Source organism: Cherax quadricarinatus, chromosome 18, assembly GCF_038502225.1.
Source record: "Cherax quadricarinatus isolate ZL_2023a chromosome 18, ASM3850222v1, whole genome shotgun sequence".
Taxonomy (NCBI): domain Eukaryota; kingdom Metazoa; phylum Arthropoda; class Malacostraca; order Decapoda; family Parastacidae; genus Cherax; species Cherax quadricarinatus.
Window position 1 is genome coordinate 32,890,945 of NC_091309.1, and position 25,024 is coordinate 32,915,968.

At 39.7% G+C, this 25,024-nt stretch overlaps 1 protein-coding gene across 1 annotated transcript in view; it reads left to right on the top strand.

Moving 5' to 3' along the window:
• Nucleotides 1–24,681, top strand: part of oaf (out at first) — a 42,538-nt gene extending 17,857 nt beyond the window's left edge. The window contains exons 4-6 of the mRNA XM_053777827.2: nucleotides 2,846–3,032; nucleotides 13,490–13,608; nucleotides 24,171–24,681. Of these exons, the coding sequence (XP_053633802.1) occupies nucleotides 2,846–3,032; nucleotides 13,490–13,608; nucleotides 24,171–24,329 (465 nt within the window). The 3' untranslated portion in view covers nucleotides 24,330–24,681. The remainder of the gene's footprint in view (nucleotides 1–2,845; nucleotides 3,033–13,489; nucleotides 13,609–24,170) is intronic.
• The last annotated feature ends 343 nt before the right edge of the window (nucleotides 24,682–25,024 follow it).

A 25,024-nucleotide genomic window follows, 5' to 3' on the forward strand; every position in this document is an offset into this window, starting at 1 on the left:
TTCTTGCTCATCTGCAATACTACTCTGTCTTACCTCTAATTTTCTCAATAATAAACTTACCATGCACTTTTCCTGGTATACTTAATAAACTTATTCCCCTATAATTTTTACAATCTCTTTTGTCCCCTGTCCCTTTATATAAAGGAACTATACATGCTCTCTGCCAATCCCTAGGTACCTTCCCCTCTTCCATACAGTTATTAAACAAAAATACCAACCACTCCAACACTGTATACCCCCTGCTTTTAACATTTCTGTCATGATCCCGTCAGTTCCAGCTGCTTTACTCCCTTTCATTCTACATGATGCCTCATGCACCTCCTCCACACTCACATTCTGCTTTCTTCACTCCTAAAAGATATTATACCTCCCTGGCCAAGTGCATGAAATTACTGCCTCGCTTTCTTCATCAACATTTAAAAGTTCCTCAAAATATTCCTGCCATCTACCCAATACCTCCAGCTCCCTATCGACTAACTATCTACTAACTCCCCTACTCTGTTTTAACTGACAAATCCATTCTTTCCATAGGTTTTCTTAACTTGTTTATCTCACTCCAAAATTTGTTCTTATTTTCTGCAAAATTTCTTGACAGTGCCTGTCCCACTCTATTATTTGTTCTCCCTTTGCACTCTCTCACCACTCTCTTCTCCTTTCTTTTACTCTCCATATACAGTGGTACCCTAAGTTTCGAACTGCTCCCAATTCGAACAATTATGTAAATGTGTTTGTATAAGAGCATTTTATAAGTGTATTTTTATTTTTGGGGATCTGAAATGGACTAATCTAATTTACATTATTCCTTATGGGTACATATTCGTTCGGTATTGGCACTTGAACAGCATTCTGGAATGAAATAAGTTCGTAACTCGGGGGTACCACTGTACTCTGCTCTTCGTATAACACTTCTGCTTTGTAAAAACCTCTTATAAGCTATCTTTTTCTCTTTTATCACACCCTTTACTTCATCATTCCACCAATCACTCCTCTTTGCTCCTGCACCCACCCTCCTATAATCACAAACTTCTGCCCCACATTCTAATACTGCATTTTTAAAACTTCAACCCTCCCCACTACTCATATTTGCACTAGCCCACCTTTCTGCCAGTAGTTGCTTATATCACACCCTAACTTCCTCCTCCCTTAGTTTATACACTTTCACCTCTCTAACTTGCTGTTGGCATTTTCCTTTTGTCCCATCTACCTCTTACTCTAACTGTAGCTACAACTAAATAATGATCTGATATATCAGTTTTCCCTCTATAAACATGTACATCCTGATGCCTACCCATCAACCTGTTATCCACCAATACATAATTTAACGAACTACTTTCATTACGTACTATATCATACCTTGTACGTATACTTATTTATCCTCTTTTTTCATAAAATATATATTACTTATTACCAAACCTCTTTCTACATATAGTTCAATTAAAGGCTCCCCATTTTCGTTTACCCCTGGCACCCTAAATTTACCTACTACTCCATCCTCAATATTTTTATCCACTTTAGCATTGAGATCCCCAACCACAAGTACTCTCTCACTAGGTTCAAAACTCTCCACGCACTCACTCAGCATTCCCCAAAATCAGTCTCTCCTCTACACTACTTTCTTCTCCAGGTGCATAAATGCTTACTATAACCCACTTCACATCCAACCCTTATTTTACTCCACATAATCCTTGAATTTATACTTTTATATTCCTTCTTTTCCTGCCATAACTTCTCCTTCAACATTATTGCTACTCCTTTAACTCTAACCCTATTTGAAACCCCTGACCAAATCCCATTTATTTCTTCCCACTGAAACTCTCCCACCCCCTTCAGCTATGTTTCACTTAAAGCCAGGACATCCAGCTTCTTTTCATTCATAACATCCACAATCATCTCTTTCTTATCATTCGCACAACACCCACACACATTCAAACATCCTACTTTGACGGTTTTATTCTTTTTCTTTTTAGTAGGCTATATGGGAAAATGGGTTACTAGCCCATTGTTTCTGGCATTTTAGTTGACCTTTACAACACGCATGGCTTACAGAGGAAAGATTGTTATTCCACTTCCCTATGGATATAAAAGGAAAAGCAATAAGAACAAGAACTATTAAGAAAAATTCAAAGAAAACTCAGATGAATGTGTATACATAAACGTGTACATGTATGTGTCGTGTGACCTAAGTGAAAGTAGAAGTAGCAAGACGTACCTGAAATCTTGCATGTTTATGAGACAAAGACACCAGCAATCCTACCATCATGTAAAACAAATACAGGCTTCCTTTTTACACTCACTTGGCAGTACGGTAGTACCTCCCTGGGTGGTTGCTATAAACTTAAATTTTTAGTCTGTCATTTTCCTTTAAATTTGTCTGTTTTTGCTAAAAATTTATTTTAGATGCAAAAGTTATAACTGTTTCTTGTTCATGGAAATGGTCAGATACTACAGTGCTTGTTTTTGTGTTCATGTATACAGTGGACCCCCAGTTAACGATATTTTTTCATTCCAGAAGTATGTTCAGGTGCCAGTACTGACCGAATTTGTTCCCATAAGGAATATTGTGAAGTAGATTAGTCCATTTCAGACCCCCAAACATGCACGTACAAATGCACTTGCATAAATACACTTACATAATCGGTCGCATTGGGAGGTGATCGTTAAGCGGGGTCCACTGTACAGAACACTGTTTTCATCATTCTTTGTGGTATGATAATACAGTAAATAATTTCATAGCCAATTTCCTAAGTAAATCCTTCACTTCTTGTCTCACTGCTTTTATTTTAAAATGTTATGTACTTACCTGATAATCCAGATGAAAAAGCCACCTTTGTATTAATATTTGCAGAAAAATCCTGGCACTGTACGAACTCCAGAAGAAGACCGAGGAACAGAGGAAGTGGAACTGGATGTGAGTGTGGATGTTTCTCGATCCAACATTCTCTCTCCTCACATTGCACAAATGTGTGCTTTAGCCACCACTTCTACCTACGCTTCTGATCGAGATATCAAATTATGGGCTACACAGAGAAGAGGTAAATGTTGTCTTATAGCAGAGAGGAATATAAGGATCAGTTTATCAACTTGTAAGTTTCAGAAAGTGTTACTAGGAGGCACTAAACTGGTATAGCCCTTGGTAAAAGAAAAGTAATCAGGTTTGTTCTAAAGAAGGGAAGGGTAGCTTGTCTTAACTAATTTATTAAAGGCTAAATACAAAAAAAAAATGCAAATATTTTATAGCAGAGAGGGATACAAAGCTCAAGTTAGAATCCTTTCCCTCTGAACTGTGTTATACATGACTAAAATACCAAGAATGAAGGACTGGTAAGGCTGGGGTAGAATCCTTCTGTTTTAAACCATGTACTACAGAGACAGTTTTTGGAGCATGTCTCTATTCTGAAGAAGTTTGTCTTGATGTTAAAACTCAGTACTGTATATATCATATTTGATGGTACTATTTGCCAGTCCAACTAGCATGTCAAAGTACAGAGGCCATTTTTCTACTTGCCTAGAATCAGTAAAATATTTAAATTGTTGGGAACAGAGAAGAGAGATATACTTATAATATGTACATAATGCGAGGCAGTAGGTAAAATGATGGGGGGTAAGGCAGCCAGGATTGATGGGATAAAGATAGAAATGTTAAAAGCAGGTGGGGATATAGTTTTGGAGTGGTTGGTGCAATTATTTAACCCTTTGACTGTTTCAGGCCCCTCTCTGAAACTGTCATTCTATGTCGCCAAATATTCAAAAAAAAAAAAATTATTTTTTCTTATAAAAATGTTAAGATTATTTTTCTGAGTGTTTTAGTCCAAAAAAAAAAATTTTTTGCCATCGGTACTTACCGAGATATAGAGCCGTGAAGTTTGCAGAAAATGAGCCGCGTATGGCAACAGCGGCGACTGCCGCTCACCCGGTAAACTTTAGTTTACTTGTAATTGAAGGTTTTTTGTTTTTTTCACTATTTTATTTTTTCACATAACTTATGTGGCCTATGAGACCAAAGTAAGGTGCAATGTATATATATACACTCGTTGTATACAACACAATAAGCACACAAACATAATTATCAATATATTGTTTACAAAACTTGTTTACAAAAACAAACAAACATCATCATCATCATCATCATCATCATCATCATCATCATCATCATCATCATCATCATCATCATCATCATCATCATCATCATCATCATCATCATCATCATCATCATCATCATCATCATCATCATCATCATCATCATCATCATCATCATCATCATCATCATCATCATCATCATCATCATCATCATCATCATCATCATCATCATCATCATCATCATCATCATCATCATCATCATCATCATCATCATCATCATCATCATCATCATCATCATCATCATCATCATCATCATCATCATCATCATCATCATCATCATCATCATCATCATCATCATCATCATCATCATCATCATCATCATCATCATCATCATCATCATCATCATCATCATCATCATCATCATCATCATCATCATCATGTGTGCGAGTGTGTGGCTTATAATTGTTTTGAGTCAGAAGTCGGCAGCTGTCAAAGTGACATATTGTCTCATTAGTCACTCCCCCTACCGCCTGTCAAAATAATGGGGTCGGATGCTGCTTCCCCTCCTCCATTCTATCTAATTATCTTTCTCCCTCATTCTATATCTTTCAATCTGTCTCTCTTTCTATCTGTCTGCCTATCTCTGTCTCACAGGTACACATAAATACAAGTATACATAGTGTAAATTACCTAGGATAACCCAAGAAATCCAGACAAAGTGCTATACTCTGCTTGAAGATGTGAGTAAACGTGATGACACAGTCTTGTGGCTCTCTCTGAGACAGAGAGCTAGATGGACAGACAGGGAGCTTGACAGACAGACAAATAGACAGACAGAAATGTTTGTGTACCAGCAAAAACAAAGGGAGGGCGATGGTCATGTAATATTACCCTCCTTTACGCTCATCAAAGTCAGCTCTTATCAGATGTTATCTCCCCTTATCTTGTCACTGTCATGGGGTGGACTTTTTTTTTTCTTGCTTCAAGGGAACAATATTATTACATCTTCTTCTTCCTCCTCCTCCTCCTCCTCCTCCTCTTCCTCCTCCTCCTCCTCCTCCTCCTCCTCCTCCTCCTCCTCTTCCTCCTCCTCCTCTTCCTCCTCCTCCTCTTCCTCTTCCTTCCCTCCTCCTCCTCCTCCTCCTCCTCCTCCTCCTCGTCCTCCCCTCCTCCCCCTCCTCCTCCTCCATTGCTTCTGGTCTCAAACTCCTCCAAATCATGAAATTGATCTTCACTGACACTTCCATCTGTGTTAGAGCATCACTTGGGAAGAGAAGAGTCCCAGATTTGCTGGGGAATCACATATTTCTTACCACTAGACATGCTGAAAAAGGACAACTGAAATGGCATTCCCACAATGCACCACTGGCTCCCCGATTTTTTTTATATGGTGCACACTGACCATGGAGACCCATTCTCTCACATGTGGGCCTACCAGCTTTCTCCTGCTTGATTTGAAGCTGCTAGAATTTATGCGTATAAATACGTCAGAAACATTGGCTCGTAAGACGTATTTATACGTCGGAAACAGTCAAAGGGTTAATAAATGTATGGAAGAGGGTGTGTGCGAGGGGCTTGGACTTCCAGCGGGCATGCGTGAGCGTGTTTTATAGGAGTGAATGGAGACAAATGGTTTTTAATACTTGACATGCTGTTGGAGTGTGAGCAAAGTAACATTTATGAAGGGATTCAGGGAAACCGGCAGGCTGGACTTGAGTCCTGGAGATGGGAAGTACAGTGCCTGCACTCTGAAGGAGGGGTGATAATGTTGCAGTTTAAAAACTACAGTGTAAAGCACCCTTCTGGCAAGACAGTGATGGAGTGAATGATGGTGAAAGTTTTTCTTTTTTGGGCCACCCTGCCTTGGCGGGAATCGGCCAGTGTGTTAATAAAAAAAATAATAATAAAAAATGCAAAGATGGTTTGTAAAAGCTGAGAGCACAGAAGAATGAACTTTTCTCACTGAATTATCAAACATTCTGTGTGGCAGATATTCTCAGATGTAATTTAAATCTTGTACTTTACATACACATGGAGAGAGTATTCTTTCTTTCTTTCAACAAACCAGCCATATCCTACCGAGGCAGGGTGACCTAAAAAGAAAAATGAAAGTTTCTCTTTTTAACTTTAGTAATGTATACAGGAGAACAGGTTACTAGCCTCTTGCTCCTGGCATTTTAGTCGCCTCTTACAACATGCATGGCTTACAGAGGAAGAATTCTGTTCCACTTCCCCATGGAGATAAAAGGAAATAAACAAGAACAAGAATTAGTAAGAAAATAGAAGAAAGCCCAGAGGGGTGTGTATTTATGTGCTTGTACATGCTTGTGTAGTGTGACCTAAGTGTAAGTAGAAGTAGCAAGATGTACCTGAAATCTTGCATGTTTATGAGACAGAAAAAAGACACCAGCAATCCTACCATCATGTAAAACAGTTACACTCACTTGGCAGGACAGTCGTGCCTCCCTGGGCGGTTACTGTCTACCACCCTACTACCGAGGAAGCCAAGAGATATGCTATTGGAGTATATGAAGGCAAGACCAGTGATAAGAATTATGTGGAGAACATGTGATTGTTGTGAAGGAAGGTACTGGAAAATACCAGAGGAGATAGAATAATAGGTGGTGGATGGAGGTACTTTATGTAGTGAGATAAAATGCTATATTGGGTGAAATAAGATGGTGTATATGGAAAATAAGATACTTTATATGGTGGGGGTTAGATGAAATCAGGAAAGACTAAGTAAGCTGAATAAATTCAAAGTTTACAAAAACAAAATGTGTAGTGAGGAGACATGTGCAAAATAATGACAGAGGCAGTATAACAAAAGATGCAGGTTTTTTTTTTTTTTCAACAAGTCAGCCGTCTCCCACCGAGGCAGGGTGACCCAAAAAAGAAAGAAAATCCCCAAAAAGAAAATACTTTCATCATCATTCAACACTTTCACCACACTCACACATTTTCACTGCTTTTGCAGAGGTGCCCAGAATACAACAGTTTAGAAGCATATACGTATAAAGATACACAACATATCCCTCCAAACTGCCAATATCCCAAACCCCTCCTTTAAAGTGCAGGCATTGTACTTCCCATTTCCAGGACTCAAGTCCGACTATATGAAAATAACCGGTTTCCCTGAATCCCTTCACTAAATATTACCCTGCTCACATTCCAACAGATCGTCTCCATTCACTCCTATCTAACACGCTCACGCACGCTTGCTGGAAGTCCAAGCCCCTTGCCCACGAAACCTCCTTTACCCCCTCTTTCCAACCCTTTTGAGGACGACCCCTACCTCGCCTTCCTTCCCCTATAGATTTATATGCTTTCCATGTCATTCTACTTTGATCCATTCTCTCTAAATGACCAAACCACCTCAACAACCCCTCTTCTGCCCTCTGACTAATACTTTTATTAACTCCACACCTTTTCCTTATTTCCACACTTCGAATTTTTTGCATAATATTTACATCACATATTCCCCTTAGACAGGACATCTCCACTGCCTCCAACCGTCTCCTCGCTGCTGCATTTACCACCCAAGCTTCACACCCATATAAGAGTGTTGGTACTACTATACTTTCATACATTCCCTTTTTTGCCTCCATAGATAACGTTTTTTAACTCCACATATACCTCAACGCACCACTCACCTGTTTTCCCTCATCAATTCTATGATTAACCTCATCCTTCATAAATCCATCCGCCGACACGTCAACTCCCAAGTATCTGAAAACATTCACTTCTTCCATACTCCTCCTCCCCAATTTGATATCCAATTTTTCTTTATCTAAATCATTTGATACCCTCATCACCTTACTCTTTTCTATGTTCACTTTCAACTTTCTACCTTTACACACATTCCCAAACTCATCCACTAACCTTTGCAATTTTTCTTTAGAATCTCCCATAAGCACAGTATCATCAGCAAAAAATAACTGTGTCAATTCCCATTTTAAATTTGATTCCCCATAATTTAATCCCACCCCTCTCCCGAACACCCTAGCATTTACTTCTTTTACAACCCCATCTATAAATATATTAAACAACCATGGTGACATTACACATCCCCGTCTAAGACCTACTTTTACCGGGAAGTAGTCTCCCTCTCTTCTACACACCCTAACCTGAGCCTCACCATCCTCATAAAAACTCTTTACAACATTTAGTAACTTACCACCTATTCCATGTACAGTGGACCCCCGGTTAACGATATTTTTTCACTCCAGAAGTATGTTCAGGTGTCAGTACTGACCGAATTTGTTCCCATAAGAAATATTGTGAAGTAGATTAGTCCATTTCAGACCCCCAAACATACACGTACAAATGCACTTACATAAATACACTTACATAATTGGTCGCATTCGGAGGTAATCGTTATGCGGGGGTCCACTGTACTTGCAACATCTGCCACATTGCTCCTCTATCCACTCTATCATATGCCTTTTCTAAATCCATAAATGCAATAAAAGCTTCCTTACCTTTATCTAAATACTGTTCACATATATGCTTCAATGTAAACACTTTATCTACACATCCCCTACCCACTCTGAAACCTCCTTGCTCATCCGCAATCCTACATTCTGTCTTACCTCTAATTCTTTCAATTATAACCCTACCGTACACTTTTCCTGGTATACTCAGTAAACTTATTCCTCTATAATTTTTACAATCTCTTTTGTCCCATTTCCTTTTATATAAAGGGACTATACATGCTCTCTGCCAATCCCCAGGTAGTACCTTCCCCTCTTTCATACATTTATTAAACAAAAGTACCAACCGCTCCAACACTATATCCCCCCTGCTTTTAACATTTCTGTCATGATCCCATCAGTTCCAGCTGCTTTATCCCCCTTTCATTCTACGTAATGCCTCACGTACCTCCCCCACACTTACATTCTGCTCTTCTTCACTCCTAAAAGATGGTATACCTCCCTGACCAGTGCATGAAATTACCGCCTCCCTTTCTTCCTTAACATTTAAAAGTTTCTCAAAATATTCTCACCATCTACCTAATACCTCCATCTTTCCATCTAACTCCCCTACTCTGTTTTTAATTGGCAAATCCATACTTTCCCTAGGCTTTCTTAACTTGTTTAACTCACTCCAAAATTTTTTCTTATTTTCATTAAAATTTCTTGACAATGCCTCTCCCACTCTATCATCTGCTCTCCTTTTGCACTCTCTCACCACTCTCTTCTCCTTTCTTTTACTCTCCATATACTCTGCTCTTCTTATAACACTTCTGCTTTGTAAAAACCTCTCGTAAGCTAACTTTTTCTCTTTTATCGCACCCTTTACTTCATCATTCCACCAATCACTCCTCTTTCCTCCTGCCCCCACCCTCCTATAACCACAAACTTCTGCCCCACATTCTAATAGTGCATTTTTAAAACTATTCCAATCCTCTTCAACCCCCCCACTACTCATCTTTGCACTAGCCCACCTTTCTGCCAATAGTCACTTATATCTCACCCTAACTTCCTCCTCCCTTAGTTTATACACTTTCACCTCCCTTTTACTTGTTGTTGCCACCTTCCTCTTTTCCCATCTACCTCTTACTCTAACTGTAGCTACAACTAAATAGTGATCCGATATATCAGTTGCCCCTCTATAAACATGTACATCCTGGAGCCTACCCATCAACCTTTTATCCACCAATAGTGAGGCTCAAATTAGAGTATTTAGGAAAGAGGGAAATTATTTCCCAGTAAAAGTAGGCCTTAGACAAGGATGTGTGATGTCACCGTGGTTGTTTAATATATTTATAGATGGGGTTGTAAGAGAAGTAAATGCGAGGGTCTTGGCAAGAGGCGTGGAGTTAAAGGATAAAGAATCACACACAAAGTGGGAGTTGTCACAGCTGCTCTTTGCTGATGACACTGTGCTCTTGGGAGATTCTGAAGAGAAGTTGCAGAGATTGGTGGATGAATTTGGTAGGGTGTGCAAAAGAAGAAAATTAAAGGTGAATACAGGAAAGAGTAAGGTTATGAGGATAACAAAAAGATTAGGTGATGAAAGATTGAATATCAGATTGGAGGGAGAGAGTATGGAGGAGGTGAATGTATTCAGATATTTGGGAGTGGACGTGTCAGCGGATGGGTGTTACGTTGGTTTGTCCCTTATTACTTTGATAGTAAGGTTCTCACTACATGTTCTAGTGTGGGGTAGCCTTTTACTTAATAGCCTTATCTGTCTAGGGGTAATACTTACATCATGGCTGATCATCCTCAGTGTCTGATATCCTCTCACCAGCCCTCTTCACAGGTTATGTAAACTACTACTATAAAAATATAACTGTATTCTCAATAGATATGTACAGAATATACAATTACAGCCTCACACTTTAAAAACAAAGATCTACACACTCCATAGCTGTTCTCCACATGGTGTTTTCCAACAACTTTTGTCCTTCTCTCTTCTTGACATAATTCTGGGCTAACCAGTGTTTTGACACACTTTAGTCACCCTGGGTATGGTGGCCACAACTTAAATTATAAAAACTCACCCCTGGAGCACACATAATGCCCCAAAAGATAGAACAAGGACCCAGAGATCCTGCCAGGTTGAAGGTCAGCCACAGAGAGAGACAGCCTCAGTGAGAGGGAGAGAGAGAAAGACTAGCTAAGCTCCTCCCACCAAAACAAAAGACTGTTGCCAAGCACAATTCTCCAGTTACCACAATTCTACCACCCTTAATTTTACTTTTACAAAAAGAAATACAACTTTATAAACTACTTATTTAAATTGTGTGGTTGTGTGTCTATAGTATAACCTATTATATTGAGAAAAATAGGCTTGACCCAGCTGCCTCTCAGTCATAAGGTTGATCAGCCCTTATGACATTTAGAACTGAGTCCCCATCAATTCAATATAATTAGGTATTCCAGAGTAACTGTTACTTATAAATACATGTTGGGTCCTATAGCCCCATAACAATGGGTCTATGAAAGATGAGGTGAATCATAGAATTGATGAGGGGAAAAGAATGAGTGGTGCACTTAGGAGTCTGTGGAGACAAAGAACTTTGTCCTTGGAGGCAAAGAGGGGAATGTATGAGAGTATAGTTTTACCAACGCTCTTATATGGGTGTGAAGCATGGGTGATGAATGTTGCAGCGAGAAGAAGGCTGGAGGCAGTGGAGATGTCATGTCTGAGGGCAATGTGTGGTGTGAATATAATGCAGAGAATTCGTAGTTTGGAAGTTAGGAGGAGGTGCGGGATTACCAAAACTGTTGTCCAGAGGGCTGAGGAAGGGTTGTTGAGGTGGTTCGGACATGTAGAGAGAATGGAGCGAAACAGAATAACTTCAAGAGTGTATCAGTCTGTAGTGGAAGGAAGGTGGGGTAGGGGTCGGCCTAAGAAAGGTTGGAGAGAGGGGGTAAAGGAGGTTTTGTGTGCGAGGGGCTTGGACTTCCAGCAGGCATGCATGAGCGTGTTTGATAGGAGTGAATGGAGACAAATGGTTTTTAATACTTGACGTGCTGTTGGAGTGTGAGCAAAGTAACATTTATGAAGGGGTTCAGGGAAACCGGCAGGCCGGACTTGAGTCCTGGAGATGGGAAGTACAGTGCCTGCACTCTGAAGGAGGGGTGTTAATGTTGCAGTTTAAAAACTGTAGTGTAAAGCACCCTTCTGGCAAGACAGTGATGGAGTGAATGATGGTGAAAGTTTTTCTTTTTCGGGCCACCCTGCCCTGGTGGGAATCGGCCAGTGTGATAATAAAATAAAAAATAAAAATACATAATTTAACAAACTACTTTCATTACGTGCTACATCATACCTTGAATATTTATTTATCCTCTTTTTCATAAAATATGTATTACTTATTACCAAATCTCTTTCTACACATTGCTCAATTAAAGGCTCCCCATTTACATTTACCCCTGGCACCCCAAATTTACCTACTACTCCCTCCGTAACATTTTTACCCACTTTAGCATTGAAATCCCCAACCACCATTACTCTCACACTTGATTTAAAACTCCCCACGCATTCACTCAACATTTCCCAAAATCTCTCTCTCTCCTCTACACTTCTCTCTTCTCCAGGTGCATACACGCTTACTATAACCCACTTTTCACATCCAATCTTTATTTTACTCCACATAATCCTTGAATTAATACATTTATAGTCCCTCTTTCCTGCCATAGCTTATCCTTCAACATTATTGCGACTCCTTCTTTAGCTCTAACTCTATTTGAAACCCCTGACCTAATCCCATTTATTCTTCTCCATTGAAACTCCCACCCCCTTCAGCTTTGTTTCACTTAAAGCCAGGACATCCAGCTTCTTCTCATCCATAACATCCACTATCATCTCTTTCTTATCATTTGCACAACATCCACGCACATTTAGACTTCCCACTTTGACAATTTTCTTCTTATTCTTTTTAGTAATCTTTACAGGAAAAGGGGTTACTAGCCCATTGTTCCCGGCATTTTAGTTGACTTTTACAACACACATGGCTTACGGAGGAAAGATTCTTATTCCACTTCCCCATGGATATAAAAGGAAAAGTAATAAGACCAAGAACTATTAAGATAAAGTCAAAGAAAACTCAGACGAGTGTGTATAAAATAAACGTGTACATGTATGTGTAGTGTGACCTAAGTGTAAGTAGAAGTAGCAAGACATACCTGTAATCTTGCTTATTTGAGACAGACAAAAGACACCAGCAATCCTACTATCGTGTAAAACAATTACAGGCTTTCGTTTTACACTCACTTGGCAGGATGGTATTGATTGGAAATAAAGTCACTGACAGGATAAAACCCAACTTTGGGTGAACTGCAGTAATAAAAGGATTCCCTGCTACCAGTGTCTTTATTTCCAAAACACTGATGCTACCCTATCCTTTCTGAGATCAAACCTGATCACCCCATCCATTTTTATTCCTAGGAACAGTATAATCCTTGTGGGTTTGATGCTTTCTAAGAAAATGTAGTCATAATAATGAAGAAAAATTGTATAGTATTGAAAAGAAAAATGAAAAGAAAGAGGAGTCAGAATGGAGATGAAAATAAGATACACGGAAATTTTTTTAAATAGGTAATGTAAGGTGTTTGAACAAGGGAAAATCATCTTAGAGAGATAGCAAAATGAAATATTAGTGACCAGTAGTGATATTGTAAATAAGATTACAATGAAATTGTCAAATTATTTTTTACTGCATTGGAAATTATTTTTTACCAGTATAGGATGAATCAAAGAAGGAAGCATTCACCATCACTTGTTCAGTAGCTGTAGATCTAGTCAGAAGTGTATGGAGATCACACTTCAAGTTACTCTGTGAATCATATGCGTATCTTCACCCATCTTGTAGAGTGCGGGTATCGTACTTCTCACCTCTAGGACTCGAATCTGGGAAATAATGTACTAATTATTTCTCCATATTTTGTCTGAATTTCAGAACTTGATGGAGATTGGTCACTAGTAAGTGATGTAACGCATCATTTGCCCACACGTGGAGTGGCCCGGTGTGGAGATGGTGGCCGGGACTTCTCAAATCCATGTGTTTGCCACTATCAGGTAATGTTCACAATTACATTAGATACTCTTTCTTAGGGAAGGATTGCAGGTAATGGAGGTAGTAATCATATTCAATCCAAGGAAAGGGAGAGTAGCTCCAATTTCGTGGATCAAGAGCCCTTCACAAGAACAGTGAGTGGAGGAAATGAGCAGTCAGTGTTTAGTAGGAATATTCTAGGTTAAGTTATTATAACATGTCACAATTTTCATGTCAATAATTACCTTGTGATATATAATGAGTCAGACCTTCTCTTCCATGGGTATATAATTATTTATAAGGTATAACTTGGTGGGTAATTGACTTTGCAGATGTTAACACTTATAAGATGACATTATGCAACCCATCATAGTTGGAGTGAGGTGGTACACTAACAAGTACAGTACTGAAAAAGACACAGCAAAAGCTGAACTTTATAAAGCTTTTTGTAGGTGAACCATCATATTTAATGTTTGCCTCGGTGGGAGACGGCCGACTTGTTAAAAAAAAAAAAAATGTGTTGTGTGTTTTTTCTGCAAGTCCCAGGTACTGTACTTGTTACTGACATAGACTTGTTATTAGCTCCAAAAGAAGCACTGGCATGTATCAAAGTTTTAACACCCATTTCATTGTAGTGAAAAAAAAAATTGTTCACCATGTTACATTATAAATCATGAACTTATCAATACAAGTTCATGCTGAGTCACAGCCATTGTGGCTGACAGGTGTAAGTAAGCCTACTTAAATAATGACTACAAAGCCTCAATGACCTGACATTCATTGACTTGACCGTGAGTGGGTAACACCTGACTTAGTTTGAGGTGACCCCTTAAGAGTTTGACAGTAATTGTTCTAATTACTTTTTGCAACTTTATCAGATCATTTATTAATTTGATAATTGACTGGGTGACCCTTTCATAAACTCTAAAATTAAAAGTGCTGACATTGTATTAATAATTAATAATTTTAAAATATTAGTAATTTTATCTTCTGAATTGGTAGTGAATCATTTTCTGAAAGTAATGACACCAATAATGCAAAATTTGATAGAAAAATTTTTGCCGGTATACCTTCTGTTCTATCAGTTGAGCACAAGAAATGCCCATTTATCTATCAATACCACACTATAATATGAACAGAAGTCTAACCAAATTTACTCAAAATTAAAAAAAAAATTACAATTTGTGTCCAAAATAATCAATGTAGGCATTCTAGTGACTAAAGCAACCCCCCTTCTGTTAATTAATCGCATTCCCTGGCCTCTATGTAATGCTTGCCTTCCATTTTGAATCTGTCACAATAGCCGAAGATTTACCTCATTCGAATAATAAAATATAACCAAGAATGATTGATCATGGTTTAGGCTGTCCCAATAATTGAAACAGACTTAGTGAAAACTCATAAAACAGACTGGAGAGGTAGGGAGGGTATGGGGAGGCTGACCTGTCCTCAGGAAAATCAGCAAAAATTGAATATTTCTGCCACAGTTTCAAGCTACTTTCTTTCTGAAACTAGCTAAATCATCTCCATTTCACTAGTACGTCTTCCATTCATTAGTACGTCTATAACGGATTATTTCGTACGATGAAAGCGGGTGCGTGAATGATAAACGTCTTCCCGAGGCTTCTTTACTTTATTTGCAAAGTCGTGGTGGGTACACAGGCTTGTGTGTTTGTGCCCATGGCCCGGGTAGGGCCATCCCACGAGGGAGAGAGCTACTAAGCCTGCTGTCTTGCTGCCAGACCGCTGAGAGAGTGAGTGAGCGTGTGGGACCAGCTTCCCACAGACCTGGAGCAGGCCCAGAGGGCAGCACCTGAGTGGTGCGAAATATGAACTAAGCTGGCAGACAGCAAGGCTGTCTGTGCAGACAGTACAGGCTGTCTACATACGCTCGGCCACCTGCCACATGGTTGTCCCGACCATGTCTGGCGGTAAAAAAAACTCGGTCTCTCTCTCGTAGGAACAGGGCACAGAACACAAAATAAAAAACATGTATACATGTATACATATGGACATGGAAAAAAAACTTCCTACAGGGAGGGAAGAAAAAAACATGTGGGGCGTGCTAAACATTGTGGTCATAGGCAGTGAGCGTCGAAGGGCATCACTGCACGCTTTCCTGCATCTGGACAGATACTGCAACACAGGAGACATCGCTGCAGCTGAGGTGTGACGTAACAGGGTACGGTCTCCTCTAGAATGGTGAAACAGTCATTGTAGGAGTTGCTGCAGCTTTTCACTCAACCTGGGGCATGACATGCTGGTGCCCTCGAGTGAGGCGTCGACAAAACTTGGCAACTGGGCAGGACTTCTGGCAAGCGACTCGGGAGGACACTTCTCGACTGGTACTGTCGCTGGGCTGTCACTGCCGGCGAGCGTGGAGCGAGTCGTGGCAGAGACGACTGGGCGAAACATCTGGGAGTCGTAACATCATACACCAGACTGCAGTGAGCGAGCTAGCAGTCAAAGCGACATCTTCTTTGTGCAGGAGCTCACTGAAGCTTGTGACACGAGGCTGACACAGCGCCTGCCGACAGGGCTAACTGCGGCTTGACGAGTGTCATTCTCTCGGCAGTTGGAGTTATAGCAGAGGTTAGTCTAAGCGTCCCCAGACTTGTTTCTCTACATATAACTGCTCTCTGAAGGTCTGGAGGTGAAGTGAAACAAATCTCGATGGGAATCGTAGCAGGTACAATTCTGCAGAACATCACGAGCGACGAGCATAAGAGCTTTCTGTACAAGAGGCTCGGGCTCAGGCTGACTGATAACAGCTGTCAAACGCACTGGTCACACCGGGTGACTTAACAAGGGTCTGGCTCAGACCTCACTGGACACACGGAAAACTTTACACACCCGCGGTACATGCAGTACAACATGGCTTAACTAGCAAATGATGCTTTTCTGTGCACAAAACTGACACTAAGCTATACACTAACATGTGAGAACACTGACTGAGAGGAACTGATTAACACACGACACATATATTCTCTCAATCTTCTCGACAATACTGAAATAATTACTAGAACACTCAATGTGACATCATGTGATGTCAAGCGTGACGTCACGAGGTGATGTCAGCAGACATCTCGATGTGATGTCAGCAGACATCGTGACCTCATGAAGTCGGGCAGCATCGTCGGTGACGTCAATGTGATGCGGGCAGCAGACCACAGCATGTGGCCTGGGACATCTGGCAACTCACGTGGCTTGCAGATCCACGTGGCTTCGTCCACACCCCACGTGGCGTCGTGATCCACGTGGTGTCGTAATCTACGTTGCATGCTGATCCACATGGCTTGCTGATCCACATGGCTTGCTGATCCGCGTGGCTTGCTGATCCACATGGCTTGCAGTTCCGCATGGCTTGCAGTTCCGCATGGCTTGCTGATCCATGTGGCATGTTGATCCACATGGCTTGCTGATCCACATGGCATGCTGATCCACGTGGCTTGCTGATCTACATGGTATGCTGATCCACATGGCTTGCTGATCCACGTGGCTTGCTGATCTGCGTAGCTTGCTGATCCACATGGCTTGCAGATCCACGTGGCTTGCTGATCCACGTGGCTTGCTGATCTACTTGGCATGCTGATCCACGTAGCTTCGAGTAGCCTCGGGCACTCGGATACACAGCACTGGCAATGAATTCACACAAAAAACAGCAGAAAACACAGCAGAGGGAGTGATGCACATAGTGGTGGTAGGCTGGTGAGGTGTGAGTAGGGCGAGCGTGGGTGAGGCGAGGAAACGGCCACTTCCTCTCCCTCCTACAAACACATGGAGAAACTCACACTGGACGCAGAAATCACCACAAAACTCACCTCTGGCTTGCTGAAACAGCTGTGCTGAGCTGAACAACAACAGCAACATACAAGTGACGCTGAACACGTGACATGAGAAACAGCGTGGGACGCTGTAGCGTGGGGTCACTGGGACGCCACTTACAATTCTCGAAGAAATTCGGTAAATTTTGGCTGGATCCTGCTTGTACCTGTGTCTGGATGCTGAAACGTGCGGAAACGACATCAGGATAACTCGTTGAGAGACGGATGCTTCTTGCATGGGGTGATGAAGTGAAGATGACCTCATCCCTTCCTCTCTCCGGGCAAACACAACTGCTGCGACCACCACTTCCCACCATTTATAACGGATTATTTCGTACGATGAAAGTGGGTGCGTGAATGATAAACGTCTTCCCGAGGCTTCTTTACTTTATTTGCAAAGTCATGGTGGGTACACAGACTTGTGTGTTTGTGCCCATGGCCCGGGTAGGGCCATCCCACGAGAGGAGAGAGCTAGTAGGCCTTCTGTCTTGCTGCTAGGCTGCTGTGAGAGTGAGAGAGTGTGGGACCAGCTTCCCACAGACCTGGAGCAGGCCCAGAGGGCAGCACCTTAGTGCCACGAAATATGAACTAAGCTGGCAGACAGCATTTACTACTGTCTGTGCAGACAGTACAGACTGTCTACACGTCTTCCAAGAAACTGCCAATAAAACCACCCTAGAAAACACCTAATAATTGTAATATGCCAAACACAGGGTCAGAAGTCTGCTTTTCCCCTTCAATCACTGCATGTGGGCAGAATTCTTCTTATACTGTGCACACTCACTGCACAAATTCATTCTTTTATGTCTAGGCCAAAGTTTACTGATCACTGATCACATAGATCTTCATGAGTAAAGTGGTGTCAGTAATGTACGTAGATCTATACTGGAGACAGCAAAAGAGTTAAATTTAAATTGTCCTTCAGGTAAATTAAAATTTTGAACTGATGCAATAAGGCTTGATTCAATAATACATCTTTCTATATAGTTATCAGATTTGAACACTAGTTTTCAGTTACTGAAATCTATATTATAGTCAGTCATATCCAACACCTATATTCAGCATACAAAGTATCCAAAACAGTTGGCATCCTCTCAGGGATATGTTATTGCTTACTACCAACAGCACTACTTACATTATAGTATTCACTGATCTACCCCCTACCTCACCTGTGCTATTTGTGCTTGGGGATCCACAACAGTAAATCACCTTTAGCCAAAAATAACTCATCAAAAAGCCACAGTATGAATGATCTCACAGTCCACTGCTAGACAACACCCCATCTCCACTCTTCAGATACCTAAATCTACTCACAATGCAAAACATTCACTCTTACTACGGTGCCTCCTACATTTACAGAACGATAGATTCTAATATTAATCCCAACCTGAAACACTTTATTGATAGTTGCAACAGGTCCCATAGGCATAATACTAGGCACAAAAATTGGACATTTCCCATCTCTGGCTAAACCTCTCTAAAAATTCAATGTATATAAAAGGGCCCAGAATCTGGAACTCTCCTGAACCACTGTGTCAGCCAGCATTTTCAAAACTATTGTTAAAAAACACCTTCTCTCCCTAACTTATCCCAACATCAGCTGAAAATAGACCAAGAAATAAAAAAAATTTACATTTGAGATTTCAGTTACAGTATGAAAAATAGACTGTATGGCTTGACAATGGAAATTAAATGATCAAAGTAACTGAAGATTTCTTTTTGTTGAGGGACCACACAAAACACCATTGTCGAGTGTAATGTTTGTTATTGCTTGCTTGTAATATTCCTGAGAGGTCTTTTATGCTCTTTTTGGCTCCTAGCCTACTCTTGCATAAATAACTGCTGAGTGTGGGGTTCTGTGCAGGAGATAGTGGGGGCAGCAGAAATGATTTAGGGATATGGTAATTATGGACAAAAAGATTGACTTTTTTTTTTTTTTTTTTTTTAACAAGTCGGCAGTCTCCCACCGAGGCAGGGTGACCCAAAAAGAAAGAAAATCCCCAAAAAGAAAATACTGTCATCATTCAACTCTTTCACCTCACTCACACATAATCACTGTTTTTGCAGAGGTTCTCAAAACACAACAGCTTAGAAGCATGTACGTATAAAGATACACAACATATCCTTCCAAACTGTCAATATCACGAATCCCTCCTTTAGAGTGCAGGCATTGTACTTCCCATTTCCAGGACTCAAGTCCGGCTATATAAAAATAGCCGGTTTCCCTGAATCCCTTCACTAAATATTACCTTGCTCACACTCCAACAGATTGTCAGGTCCCAAATACCATTCTTCTCCATTTACTCCTATCGAACACGCTCACTCATGTCTGCTGGAAGTCCAAGCCCCTCGCCCACAAAACCTCCCTTACCCCTTCCTTCCAACCTTTTTGAGGACGACCCCTACCCCGCCTTCCTTCACCTACATTCTCTCTAAATGACCAAACCACCTCAACAACCCCTCTTCAGCCCTCTGACTAATACTTTTATTAACTCTGCACCTTCTAATTTCCACACTCCGAATTTTCTGCATAATATTTACACCACACATTGCCCTTAGACAGGACATCTCCACTGCCTCCAACTGCCTCCTTGCTGCTGTATTCATAACCCAAGCTTCACACCCATATAAGAGTGTTGGTACTACTATACTTTCATACATTCCCTTCTTTGCCTCCATAGATAATGTTTTTTGTCTCCACATATACCTCAATGCACCACTCGCCTTTTTTCCCTCATCAATTCTATGATTAACCTCATCCTTCATAAATCCATCCGCTGACACGTCAGCTCCCAAGTTTCTGAAAACATTCACTTCTTCCATACTCCTCCTCCCCAATTTGATATCCAATTTTTCTTTATCTAAATAATTTGATACCCTCATCACCTTACTCTTTTCTATGTTCACTTTCAACTTTCTACCTTTACACACACTCCCAAACTCATCCACTAACCTTTGCAGTTTTTATTTAGAATCTCCCATAAGCACAGTATCATCAGCAAAAAGCAACTGTGTCAATTCCCATTTTGTATACGATTCCCCATAATTTAATCCCACCCATCTCCCGAACACCCTAGCATTTACTTCTCTTACAACCCCATCTATAAATATGTGAAACAACCATGGTGACATTACATATCCCTGTCTAAGACCTACCGGGAAGTAGTCTCCCTCTCTTCTACACACCCTAACCTGAGCCTCACTATCCTCATAAAAGCTCTTTACAGCATTTAGTAACTTACCACCTATTCCATATACTTGCAACATCTGCCACACTGCTCCCCTATCGACTCTATTATATGCCTTTTCTAAATCCATAAATGCAATAAAAACTTCTTTACCTTTATCTAAATACTGTTCACATATATGCTTCAATGTAAACACTTGATCTACACATCCCCTACCTATTCTAAAACCTCCTTGCTCATCCGCAATCCTACATTCTGTCTTAACTGTAATTCTTTCAATTATAACCCTACTGTACACTTTTCCTGGTATACTCAGTAAACTTATTCCTCTATAATTTTTACAGTTTCTTTTGTCCCCCTTCCCTTTATATAAAGGGACTATACATGCTCTCTGCCAATCTCTAGGTACCTTCCCTTCTTTCATACATTTATTAAACAAAAATACCAACCACTCTAACACTATATGTCCCCCCCCTGCTTTTAACATTTCTGTCATGATCCCGTCAGTTTCAGCTGCTTTACCCACTTTCATTCTACGTAATGCCTCATGCACCTCCCCCACACTCACATCCTGTTCTTCTTCACTCCTAAAAGATGGTATACCTCCCTGTCCAGTGTATGAAATTAACGCCTCCCTTTCTTCGTCGACATTTAAAAGTTCCTCAAAATATTCTCACCATCTACCCAAAACCTCCCTCTCCCTATCTACTAACTCCCCTACTCTGTTTTTAATTGACAAATCTATTTGTTCCCTAGGCTTTCTTAACTTGTTTAACTCCAAAATTTTTTCTTATTTTCATTAAAATTTCTTGACAGCGCTTCTCCCACTCTATCATCTGCTCTCCGTTTGCACTCTCTCACCACTCTCTTCATCTTTCTTTTACTCTCCATATACTCTACTCTTCTTATAACACTTCTGCTTTGTAGAAACCTCTCATATGCTAACTTTTTCTCTTTTATCACAACCTTTACTTCATCATTCCACCAATCATTCCTCTTTCCTCCTGCACCCACCCTCCTATAACCACAAACTTCTGCTCCACATTCTAATACTGCATTTTTAAAAATATTCCAACTCTCTTCAAACCCCACTCCTCCCCCCACTGCTCATACTTTCACCAGTCCACCTTACTGCCAATAGTTGCTTATATCTCACCCTAACTTCCTCCTCCATTAGTTTATACACTTTCACCTCCCTCTTACTTGTTGTTGCCATTTTCCTCTTTTTTCTCATCTACCTCTTACTCTAACTGTAGCTACAACTGAATAATGATTCGATATGTTAGTTGCCCCTCTATAAACGTGTACATCCTGGAGCCTACCCATCAACCTTTTATCCACCAATACATAATCTAACAAACTACTTTCATTACGTGCTATATCATATCTTGTATATTTATTTATCCTCTTCTTCATAAAATATGTATTACTTATTACTAAACCTCTTTCTACACATAGCTCAATTAAAGGCTCCCCATTTTCATTTACCCCTGGCACCCCAAATTTACCTACTACTCTCTCCACAACATATTTACCCACTTTAGCATTGAAATCCCCAACTACCATTACTCTCACACTTGGTTCAAAACTCCCCACGCATTCACTCAACATCTCCCAAAATCTCTCTCTCTCCTCTACACTTCTCTCTTCTCCAGGTGCATATACGCTTACTATAACCCACTTTTCACATCCAACCTTTATTTTACTCCAGATAATCCATGAATTAATACATTTATAGTCCCTCTTTTCCTGCCATAACTATCCTTCAACATTATTGCTACTCCTTCTTTAGCTCTAACTCTATTTGAAACCCCTGACCTAATCCCATTTATTGCTCTCCACTGAAACTCTCCTACCCCCTTCATCTTTGTTTCACTTAAAGCCAGAACATCCAGCTTCTTCTCATTCATAACATCCACAATCATCTCTTTCTTATCATTTGCACAACATCCACGCACATTCAGACTTCCCACTTTGACAATTTTCTTCTTATTCTTTTTAGTAATTATTACAGGAGAAGGGGTTACTAGCCCATTGTTCCCGGCATTTTAGTTGACTTTTACAACACGCATGGCTTACGGATGAAAGATTCTTATTCCACTTCCTCATGGATATAAAAGGAAAAGTAATAAGACCAAGAACTATTTAGATAAAATCAAAGAAAACTCGGACGAGTGTGTATAAATAAACATGTACATGTATGTGTAGTGTGACCTAAGTGAAAGTAGAAGTAGCAAGACGTACCTGTAATCTTGCATGTTTATGAGACAGAAAAAAGACACTAGCAATCCTACCATCATGTAAAAGAATTACAGGTTTCCGTTTTACACTCACTTGGCAGGACGGTAGTACCTCCCTGGGTGGTTGCTGTCTACCAACCTACTACTATACATGTATTTAATATAAATAGAAGATTGTGTAAATGCAGCAGCGTAGTGAACACTAACTACACTTGCCTACTTTAAAATAGACTTTTGATATATGCATGGTGAAATGCAAAGAAAAAAATTGTTTACAGTAAACATTAGAGCAAAAATGAATGCTCAGCTATAAAGGGATATTTACACCTTAAAAAAAAAGGTAAAAAAAAAAAATTACACACATGCTACAGAATTATTCCCAGAGTTGAGAAATTTGATTCCCGGAGAAATATTGAAAATTTCCTCGTTGATTGATATGAGGAAATGTGGCGATAAGATAACTATGTTAAAGATCACAAATAAATGTGAAAAAATAGGTTAAGAAGATTTCTTAGCACAATCAACAGGGATAAAAGGACTCAACTGTAAACTTAAGAAAAAGAACTGCCAGAATAATTTTGGAAAATATTTCTTCATAAATAGTGGTAGACTGCTGAAATGAGGTCCAGGAGGAGGTAGTACTGTGCAGTATGTGCTATAACTTACAGCCAATGGAAATCTAAAAAAAAAATGATGCAGCCAATTAATCACTGAAAATGGAACACCACGAATATAGTGCTACTCCTGTAACTACAGTTATGTAGTAACCACCAACACCTTTTTCCCAAACCTTCCTATGCTTTCTGGTACACTTCTCTCCACCCCAGATTTATACACCCCTCTCTATTAACCTATCCTGCTCATTTCTTTATACATGACAAAATCATCTCGAGTCATTTTTTTTTTTCATACCATAACACTTTGTACATAAACAATGGGTATAAGTGAGATATGATACATGCAGAATTATTCTTGATATCTTGTGAGATAGTATTACAAGGGTGTAAAGGTAATGTTACCACTGAGTAATATTTAATATTGTAAGATGGGGATGGGAAAGAATGATAGGTGTGACCCTCAAAATCACTAACAGCTAGTTCATTCCTTGGGACTGGTACATTTTAATGTACCAGTCCCAAGGGATGTAGGTACCTAAAAGATCTTCAGATTTTTCATTACTTTCATTATCATCTTTTAAAAATAAATTGTCCTGAAAGTTTTTTTTTATTTTATAATACATGTATGACTTGTCTAAACCAAAAAACTTCAAATTATTTCTGTAAATTGTTACTGTTTCTGTGTACTAAATACTCACAGAAAATGTTATTTTTAGGTCTGCATTGCATGGTATCCATGTGGCCTCAAATACTGCAAAGGAAGAGACAACTCTGGGAAGGCTGTGTCATACCGCTGTGGTATTCGCACTTGCCGCAAATGTCGAAATTTCAGTTATTTTGTACTACAACGACAGCTGTGCCTTTGGGATGACTAAATATAATTCTAGGAATTTAGTATGTGCTTGATATCTTGCAGGTGTGAATATTCTGTTAAAATAGTGTACATCTATGTACAGAATAACTTTTATTGTGTGTCCAAGTAAGGAAGTAATATGTGAATGTGTACTGAAAGTAGAAAGTCACTCTTCTATACATGTATATTATTGATGTATTTTTTAAAGCTATCTTAGCCCACAGCTACATATGAAATTCAGTATAATAAATATTTAACAAAATAAAATTAACCCTTAAACTGTCCAAACGTAGATCTACATTCACGGGCGTAGCGCTCCGAACGTAGATCTACGTTTTAGTTTACATGCTTTCAAATGTAAGAAAAAAACCTAGACCTATGTTTGGACAGTTTAAGGGTTAAACTATTTAATATAAGCAAGTCACTGACTTGACTGAAGTCACCATAACTGAGAATGTGCAGGGCCTGAATATTTAGTGCATAGCACTTGAATGGTGTTGTACAGCCACACAGACAAGGGAACATTGCTCTATAGGTTATTTTATTTAGTAATGCCTAACTCCTTTCTGACAGTTATATTGTGCCATATTATTTATTAGATTTTATCTATTAGTATTTTTATTTTAATACTAAAATTAAGTATGTACATGATATTTTTCTATATATTATAAATGATTTATTTTATAATTGTTTTTGCTTTGTAAGCCATAAATTTTT